The sequence below is a fragment of the Microchirus variegatus genome (assembly GCF_963457635.1).
Source record: "Microchirus variegatus genome assembly, chromosome: 6".
Classification (NCBI taxonomy): domain Eukaryota; kingdom Metazoa; phylum Chordata; class Actinopteri; order Pleuronectiformes; family Soleidae; genus Microchirus; species Microchirus variegatus.
In genome coordinates, this window is record NC_139807.1 from 32,945,928 (window position 1) to 32,956,381 (window position 10,454).

The 10,454-nt window shown below is 40.0% G+C and overlaps 1 protein-coding gene across 1 annotated transcript in view; it reads right to left on the reverse strand.

Moving 5' to 3' along the window:
* Window positions 1-7,872: 7,872 nt before the first annotated feature.
* Window positions 7,873-10,454, reverse strand: part of zfhx3b (zinc finger homeobox 3b) — a 90,277-nt gene continuing 87,695 nt past the window's right edge. The window contains exon 10 of the mRNA XM_083891510.1: window positions 7,873-10,418. Within this exon, the coding sequence (XP_083747636.1) occupies window positions 8,620-10,418 (1,799 nt within the window). The 3' untranslated portion in view covers window positions 7,873-8,619. The remainder of the gene's footprint in view (window positions 10,419-10,454) is intronic.

The window sequence follows — 10,454 nt, forward strand, 5'->3', positions numbered from 1 at the left end:
CACCTGGAACCCTTTTGGAGGGTTCCACCAAGAACCCTTTAAAAACCCTTTCCCTGAAGAAAGGGTTTTTCAGAAACAAATGGTTCCAGGTAGAACCTCAGCCCTTGCAGAAGGTGTTTTGATAATGAGTAGCAGTGCATCCACCGTTCCAGAGGGGGGAGCTGTGCTTCTGAGAGCGGGTATGCTGAATATACTAGCCAATCACAAGACTCTGTCTTCTGGGGGTCAGAGTTCACTCTGAAACATCACGGCTCAGGAACAGCGTCAGAAAAGAGGATTTCTATCGGCTCGTTTACAGCAACTAGGAGGTTTTTGAGCATAAAAACAAGTTAATGTATGTAAGTAGACCTCCATAACTAACATATATGAGCAACAGGACCACTCTATGGGAGCTTTAAAAAAGATGCCGTCAAGATAGAAAGAGCAGCTGATGACCAACTCATGGAAATGACGGCTTGTAACTGAGATTGCACATGAAAAACAGAAAGTGAGAATGTAATGATGCGACAGAGTCATCGTCCTCACTGAACGCCAAGCTAAAAAGCTAAAAACACAGTTGATAATTGTAGTATATTCAAAACACAAATATGAACATGAAGCACAAGGTGACGTCTCATCACATTGTTTCTCGTCCCGTATGATTCTGATTCCAAAGACCTTTCACCGAGGACGGTCCTCTCCTGTCTAACGTCGGCAGCAGACTCTGACCGTACACACCGGTGTGGAATTGCATGCTGGGACGTTTGGTAATTTGGTTTCCCCTGCACAGACTCTGCTCCTCATGTTCTGCTGTTGTTGTGTCGAGTGGTAAACCAACCTCAAGCCAAACAACCATTACAGAGCTCTGTTTTTGATTAAATACAAGGCCAGAGATGACACAGCACATCCACAGCTATTTTAGTCATTTCAGACAAGAATCATCCAACATTTGTAACATTTATTCCTTTCAAAGGCAAAGAAAGCTGATACTGAAGAGCTTTGGAAATACCCAACAACCCGTAATTGCGGCAAAGCAAGAACTTAGACCTCGGAACGGTAACACCACCCAGCTGGGGTCAGAGTGTAAGAACAGAATCTGTGATATTATATCCGACAGAGTGGTGGATAGAGAACCTTCTGTGGTATGTCACTTGTTATTTAGACACATAAAAGGTTGACTGGTCTAAAGACACTAATGGCTTTAGGAAGTCGTCTGACTGAAATGACCGAGTTACTGAGATGCATTGACAATGATAATTAAATATGGGGCCAAAGATTGGCAAGGTGGGCCCTGTACCTTAAGGCCAAGGGAGAATGGGTTTGGGAGCTCACAGTGCCTACGGCCCACGTTAGAACCAGGCGCTAACCCAATTTCACACTGTGTGACTGGGGCCTGGCCTGGTTCAATGCAGCGTCTGAGTGTATGTGCCATCTGGTCCAGGCCTGTGAAGGAAATGGCCTTGTGCTTTTCACACTGATCGGATTAGGGTGTTTTTAATTCATTGGAGATGTGCCCTTGCGTGTTAATTGGCTCAACATGGCTGATGAATCTGGCCTGTTGTCCGACACGAGATGGACTCTTTCTTAAACATCCTTTAAGGCATTGGTTCTCAAAGTGCGGCCCGGGGGCCAATGGGGGCCCGCAGAAACATTTCTGGCGGCCCCGCAATGCATTACAGTTGATAGTTTTAATCCAGGAGCTTCTAAGCTTATTAAATGTTTATTGGACATTACTGGATACAGACCAATAAGTGTTAACTGTACAACTGTATTTACTATGTCATCAAATTTTGGATGACATAGTGACACAGTATAGTATGATGTTTTTGTCAAATTTTGGCATTTTAATTTTTTCCCCAAAAACTGTAAAATTTTGAACGACATAGTATAGTATGACGTTTTTGTCAAATTTTGGACCAATTTTTTTGGGAAAAAAATTGTCAAATTTGGGACGACGTTGTACAACGTTTTTGTCAAATTTTGGACCAAAAACTTTTTCCCCCAAAAATTGTAAAACTTTGAAAGACATAGTATAGTATGACGTTTTTGTCAAATTTTGGACCAAATTTTTTTTTAAAAAATTGTCAAATTTGGGACGACATAGTATTGTACAACGTTTTTGTCAAATTTTAGACCAAATTTGGGACGGCATATGTCATTTTTGTCAAATTTTGGACCAAATTTTATTTTGAATTTCTTTTCCAAATTTGGGTTAACATAGTATAGTATGACGTTTTTGTCAAATTACATTTTGGACAACGTAGTATGGTATGTCGGGTTCGTCAAATTTTGGACGCCATAGTTATTACAAATGGGATTTCTTTCAGTTTTTTCCCTTTGGCGGCCCTCAGTCCAATGTTGGGTTCCTAAATTGTCCCTCAGGTATCACAACATTGAGAACCCCTGCTTTAAGGGTTTCTATGTCCCCACATTTTAGCCGTCTAGATCTCCGTGTCTCTTACAGCAGTGTTTTTCAACCAGTGTGCCGTGAGAGATCGTCAGGTGTGCCGCGGGAAATTATCCAATTTCACCTAATTGGTCTAAAAACGTTTTTTGAAAACAAACAATTAATTATCTGCAAATAATATGGATATAAATATTCAAGAGTATAATTTTTTAAACATTTTTGTTTGGTGGTGTGCCAATGAGTCATATTTAAAAATGCAAAAGTAATTCTGTCACTGACACTGAATTAGCAGCAAAAGTTTAAATTTACAGGCAGAAAAGTATCAATTAATTTATTTAACAAGCATAACAAAACTGATATTTGTCAGTTTATCTAATAACACAACGTAACTTAAACAAAAATAGTCTCCACGGTGACAGCAGTGATTACTCTCATACTAATTTAGAAAGAAGTCATTCGCGTGTTTATTATTAGAGCTCATATTTGATGCCCTTTAACAGAAAGCGATTTTTAATCTTTTATCCGCTTTTTAACGCGTCTCATTTTAGGTCGCATTTTTCAGGCTTAATCGTCTTTCTTGCCTCTGATTACATTAGTTGCACACAGCCACCTCTGATTAAGACGTTCACATTTTTAATTGTATTAATTAGGCGGCGGCACTTTCAATCACTTGTAATCGAACTTTGACAACCTCGCACGAGGACTGAGGCGACGCGCCACATCTGAAGGTACAATCAGAGACGCTGCTGATCACTGACAGTCCATCATTAGCCTTAAATGGTGTAAGAATTCAGTTTTGCTTCACAGGCACAAAAGGGGAGCGACAACTGTTTGGTAGAAATCTCCATGTTCTGCTCACTAAAGAGTGAAGTCTGGCATCTGTTGTTTTCCTAAGGTTCTACCAACAGCGGATAATTAGGAGTGATTTTTTTTTTAGAATAATTGCAAAATGCTATCATGTGCAGTCATGTCCTACATTGTCAGTTAGCAATCTTTGAATTTGGATGAGATTCACCATTCGCTGAAAGGAATAAACACCGGAGAGGTGGAGGGTGGATGTGATGGTGGCGTACGCTTCCGTGTTTCCTGGCGATTTTGTTGGATCTTTGAAGGAACACATAAATAAAACATTATTCTCTCACACACTGACAGATGAGTCCAAACTTGTGCAATTTATGCTCATACTTTTTTAATGTATCACAATGAGCAAGAAACATACTTGATGAAATATTTTCAAAGGAGTATATTCAATTACCATCTACAATCAACTTAACTAGGACAACAAGGTTTTGTGACAAAAGTTTCTTTAAAAGTCTGAAGTTCCGTGTGGTTGTATGTATGTTAGGTTCCATGTCATTTGGTACAGTTTGGAAATCTTCATCATATAATTACAGTAACAAAAAAGCTAACAAGACTACAGTATAGAAAAGACATCAAGAACAACATTTTTGGTTTAACTTGCTCTTTTTTGTACATTGCAAGGCTGTTTTTTTCTACCCTCGGATGGGCTGCCTGGAGCCACAGAGCCATGCTTATGAGGCTCGAAGGAGGAGAAATTTAAAGGAAAAAAAAAAAAAGAAAAAAGAAAAACTTAAAAGCATAAAAAAACATTGTGGCACCAGAAGTCACAAAAGGAACAGAGAGCTCCAAGTAACAGTTCATCTTTCAAGTTGGAGCAAATGGTTGTTTGGTTGTTAGTTTGGTAGTTAATTTTGGTTAATACGCTTTTTTTTTAGTGTAACTGCCTCTTTAAGAATGACACCGTTGAGAACCCCCTTCCCCTTCTCCCTGCAATTAAAAATCTCTTTTTTTGTAGATCATGTAATCAGCAGAGAGAGAGGGGCGTGAGCCGCCGTTTGACTGGAGAGCTTTTTTTTACTTGTCAACCAGAGACAAGCGCGAGGAAATGAAACAGGTAGCATCATGAACTGGGAGAAATGAAGCCAGCATCTCTGTCCGTCCTGTCCTGAAATTTTGGAAAAACATCTGTCAAAGAGCAGAAGCAGAGGCAGAGCTGGAGAAAGAAAGAGACAGACAGAAAGGAGGAGGAGGAGGCAGCTGGAGCCACTTAAGTTCAGTTTCATCTAAGGACTTTTCCTCTCCGTGTCACACATGTCCATTGGTTCCAGAGTCCGTTCCCATTACAGAGTTGTCAGTAATCAAATAAGGAGGTGGTTTTAAAGCTTGTTTTGAGCCTGCTTTCGGCTCCCATGCCCAGTTTTGGTGTGCCCGCAGCCTCTTACGTCCTCCTAATGAGATCTCCAAAGCTTCCCAGAGTCCTTTTTTTTTTATTTCTTTTAATTACTTCTTCATCTCAAAAACAAACAAACAAAAAAAAAAAAAAAGAAAAGTCAATGCCTTGTTTTAAATATATCTATATCTGTATACAGGTACACGCTCATTTTCACAGTGGGCAAAAGATGACCTCCACAGCAAAACCTTCTCTTTATCGCTCTCTTTGTAAATGTCCATTAAATCAAGTATCCCAATGTAAGTCAGTGGATCCAATTATCCACAATAAGGTTTCGTGCCACAATAAAATATACACTAGTCTGGGGGCACAAATTGTAATTTTTTTTTTCTTTTTGTTTCAACTGCATAAAGCTTTGGCCACATTCGTATATTCTATCAAAGTAAAAACTGCTCAGTGCTTCAGTATCACCATTCTGATCGTTAGCTTTCAAATTTGATTTTCTAAATTTCAGTTCATAATCCAGCTTTGTGGTTCCTTTTGTTTCGTGTGTAACATATAAAAATAAAAATAAAAATAAAAGGCAAACGAGAAAAAACAATTGAATTGATGCTGGCTCTTATGAAACACACACACACACAAACATACAAACTCAAACACACTGTCCATGCTGGCTGAATCTAATGCAGAGACTTCAAATCTGTCCTCCACAAAAGAGCCCAAAAGATTACACTTTGGAAATAAGAGAGCAAACAGTATCATCGAGACAATGAATATAAAGAACATTATCACACCATAAAGTGGCCAGGTCGTATTTTTTCATTTTTGTTTCTCACTTTCAACAATTCAAATTAAAGCTAGTGTTAATTTACGATAAAGTAATGTACAGAAACTGAAAATGCAAATACTTATATGAAAATAACAATACATGTCTGAAATTATCTGAAATTAAAATAAAGGAAAACATATGAGAAAAACTGTACAACTTAAGATTTTTCCAAAACATATGAAAAGTACATATGGACAGTATTTCAGGGAACCGGTCTTCAGAGAACGACGAAGCTTTCAGACCAAATCTACCGACTTTCAAACGCATGCTGTAGTATTAACACCAAATCTCTGCAAGACGAAGCACATTTTCTCAGATTGTGCCTTGTATTTATCGGGGGGGGGGGGGGGGATATATCTGTGATACAGTAGTGGCCAAAGGTAGTTCTTCACAAATTTAAATACGTCTGGGTTTTGGTTTTAAAAACGAAAAAAACTTGAGATCATCATCATCATCATCGGGAAGGTTGGGATACATAATGCAGTGAAATGAGCTGGGTAACTTCTTTGGACATGAACGCATCCTAAGTGTTTGAAAACAAGGGACATCTCCAAAAAAACTCCTACTTTTCCAGAAATAATGCTTTGGAATGAAGATGTCCCTTAAGAAACCTGTAAGCTATGTGTGGAAGTGGCACCCTGCAGACCCATGGGATAAGTCACTGGTGGATTTACCAACAAAGGGGCAATGACACCTTTAGCAAAACAGCCATCATTTCCCTCTGAGACTAGTTGAATGTTGACTGGCATAAATGTTACTAAACCTATGAGACACATCAGTACCAGATGTATTATATACATTTTTTGGTAACCACTATTACTTGCTTATAACAAGTGAGCAACAACCTTGACTGGATGGAGGGATTTTTCAGCAATGTTCCAAACCAGCACAAAATGACATATGGAGGTCACATTGTTCAGTAACCAAAGATGCAAACAAATAAAAAGTACACAACAGTTTACAGTCACTTTTTAAATGAGCAAAAAAAAACGCGAAAAAAAACAAAACGATTGTGACAATTAAACGCAAATAAATGAAATCGGATCAGTCCTTGCTTAAGAAAAATCCATTGTGACATTTGGAATGCACTGGTCTTTACAAACGTTATAGATCATTGGCTTTAAACATTGGTCTGTTCAAAAAAGAAAATCGGCAAAATGTCCTTTGGAACATATATTCACAGTCTTCAAAGTTCCGTTTTTGCAACGAGGAAAAAAAAAAAAAAAAAAAAAAGGTGTTGCAGAGGCAAGAAATTGGTTTATTGTTTGTTTTAGTTAAAGCTTAGCCAAAAGCAAAATGAGCATGCATCTAGGTACTCTTTTTTTCTTTCAAAATTCTACATTAGCAGCAAAACGTATGTCCTTGAAGACCAGACCTTATACATTTTCTTTAAAAAAAAAAAAAAATGGACATTTGAATGTGACAAAAAGTCAACGAAAGATTCATAACCTCTATCTTACAAACTGCAATGGCTCTGTAACGGTGCTACTCCACAATGCAAGGACAAGGGCCCTTTTTGGTTTTTGGTATTTACGTAAAAAAGCTACCAAAGACGGCAACTCTGATGCGTACTCCTTTATCTTTTAAAACTTTGTTTTCTTTCCTCTAAAAACAGCAACAAATTCTCAAGTATAAAGAAGCCTCTTTTCTCATCTTTATGCACCAATGGTGAAAGTGTTTAGTCTTTGGATTTTCTTTTTGTCTTAAAGCGTGAGAATTATTATTAGTATTCTTTTTTTTTTTTACGTTTTTTTTCATTTATGACACAAACAATGTCAAAATGAAAATAAAGACTGTAACCACACTACGTGAAGAACTAAAGGCCTGCTTTGTAGCGCACATACCTACAAACGCAGGAGAGCAGAGAAAATTAAGTGCGAAGAGAGGAACAAGTCGAGTGAGAGACAGTGATAAGTGCACGGAGGCAACACAAAAATTAAATTAAATAAAACTTTCAATATTTCACCCAGGATCTTTTTCATCTTGGTCGGGCACAATAATACCAACCATTCCATAAAATTTAAATAATTCTAAAAGAGGATCCTTCCTTGTCAGGAGGGGCATTTGGGTGAATGTGACAGAAATAAAGTGTAGATAAATTACCTGTCCATAAATCTAGTCTATTGGAATGACCAAGACAACATCAAATGAAGCGTCTTAAAGTTGGACAATACAAAAGCTAAATGTACACAAAGTTTTTTCAACCTACCATACTGTTTAAATTCATTTCCAATGCAACAATCTACTTAACACCAAAAATGTTCATATTTATCATAAATACAGAAGGTTGTCTTTTTTTTTTTCTTTTCATCCAAACTTTGTATCACCCATTACTGTATCTGCAGTGCTCTCCTTGTCCGGGTTACAATGGTGTTGCCGTTTTCCTCCCTTTTGAATGGGATTTAACGTCAAAATCGGCAAATCATTGACCCTTTTTTGAATGCCCAGAAACAATGCCTTATTAAAATTTAATTCAACTTAAAACTTTCTATTATTAAAATCAAGTTTTGAAGAAGAAAAAGATGCTCGTCTCCTGATGGAAGAAAAAAAAAAGGTGTAAAACATGGATTTCTGTAACAGAAAAAGGTGAGTTTTGACCTGAGAATAAAATAGACATTACATTATTCTTTTAGTTTTGCAAGCCATTGGTATCTGAATGCTTAAATAGCAAGAAAAATGATAGACTATTCTCCCATACAGTACATACTGGCTTTTTGTGACTGTGCTATTAAGTAGAAATTATTACAAAACAAAGGGACAGCGTGTTGACTATTGTTTCTTCAAAAGGGTTCTTGGGCCATTTGTCAACTTTGAGGCAGTCCACTGCCATACAGTACAGCATTCCTATACCATTACCCCAAACATAACTGCAGTGATCTCTTCTATTCTCATATATTAGTATGCATGTATTTCAGTTGAGTAAAGCTAAAACAAACAAACAAACAAACAAACAAAATAAAACAAAAAAAAACCAAAGTGGAAACCAGCATGTTGATATGGGAAAACAATCCACTAACATTTAAATTTTTGGTTACAAGCTTTGGAATTGCAGTTAGTCTTTACACATCTTTTCTGAAATTGGTTTGTATATTTTAATGTATTTTTAACATTGCTGCTTTTTATGTTTTTCCATTTGTGATTTTTTTTGTCTTTTTTTTAAGTGTTTTTTTTTTTTTTTTTTTTTTTAAATATTGTCCATCACGGAAAGCTCTTTTACAATCTGATGGAGTCTGTTCCTACACTAGCAAGATTACTACTACAACTACTACTGTCTTTGACAAAACCAGGCTGCTGCGGCTCCTCCACCGTTCTGCCTAGCCTGTCTGCTGACTTCTGACTGCTGTCAGAGTCAGACTCGTCACTAAAGACGTCTGTTGGTATCGAGGTCTGAACTCCTGAGGTGCTCAATGAACTTGAGGTAACCGTTGAAGGTGAGGACACTGGAGGGAAGGAGGAGGAAGAAGAGGAGGGACTGGCATTGGGCTTCCCAGCTAAAGCTCTGGAGAAAGGGGCCTGGGGCCAGGGTTTGCCGGTCGCTGTGGTGTTGAGCGGGGTCGTCGAGGAGGAGCACAAGGAAGAGGAGACAGCAGAGGATGGCATGGTGGCTGATGTTGTTGGCGGGGTAGAGGGGCTGCTGATGGGATGAGTGGCAGACTGCGAGGTAGATGCGGTGTTAGGATTGGGGAAGCAGGCTGAAGAGTGAGGTAATAAACTAGTAGCGTGCTCTTTGGCATTTCTGGCTGATCGCTTGATTGTTCTGTGTTTGTGCAATGCCGATTCCAGGTGTTGACCGAGTGCTTTCTCCCCATCCAACGTAGTGTCACAAGCCAGGCAGTCGTAAAGACTTCCGGCCCCTGCACCTACGCCACCGGGGACACGCAGCAACATCTCTTGCAGATTTGCCACAGACTGACCAAAAAAACAGTTAGATTTAACGTGGGTAACGGCCGCTTCTTCCTTGGTGAAAACTGCTTGACATTTGCGGCATGCCAGTTTATACTGCACCTTGGGGACGATGTACTGGTCTAGATGGGGGTCACCAGCTTTGCCATCCGTCTCTTTCTGCTCCCTGGGTGTTTTTTTATGAGAGGAGCTGGAAGAGGAGGAGGAAGTGGGGGGTTCACTACCGGGGTTGCCCTTCTGCTCCTCTGTTTTCGCTGGATCTTTGGCAGATTCTTTACGATCCCCCAAGGATTGAGAGGGAACTGAATTTTGGCTCGCCTTGGGTTGCTGGATCTGCTGAAGCTGCCGCTGCTGCTGTTGCTGCTGCTGTTGCTGCTGCTGCTGCTGCTGCTGCTGCTGCTGCTGCTGCTGTTGTTGCTGGATTGCCTCCTGCAAGCTCTGCTGATATTGCTGGTAGTGTTGCAGCAGGGACCCTGGAGACAGGCCCATCAATGCTTGTGACAATGTTGGGTTGTAAGGGAAGAGACTTTCCATACCATACATCGGTTGCAAGTAACCTCCTTGGAGAGCTCCAGGGATCTGTGGACTGTAATACGGGGAAAAGCCAGGCATGAAGTAGGGCAGGAACTGGTTGGTGAGGAGAGCTGTGGGATCAGATGCCAAAGCAGCCTGTAGAGCTTGAAGCTGAGCAGGATCTACCACATACTCCATGCCAGGTGTAGGCATAGAGGTGGCAGGCACAGCTGTGTCTGGTTTCTCCTTCTTGGCGCTGGCAGCAGAAGTCGAAGGAGCAGGGGTGCTTCCAGTCGATGATGGAGTTGATGGTTTCTCTGTCTTTTCCTTGGACTTCTCCTTCTCCCTGACCTTCTCAGAATCGCGTTCTTTAGGTGGATCGGGCCGAGAGCTGGATTGGGTGGTTGAGGAAGAGGAGGTCGATGTGGTAGTAGAACTTGAGTGGGAAGCAGATGTGTTGGTCTGGGCTGGGCTGGAGGCGGCATGAGACGATGAAGAGGGCGGCTTGTTGGACAATCCAGATGTGGGGAGGCTTGGTGAGGGAACACTGGCACCAGGCATGTTCAGGAGGTTTGAAGGTTTCGGAGGAGTTAAAGCTGAAAATTTGGCAAACATAAACAAAGATAAGAATT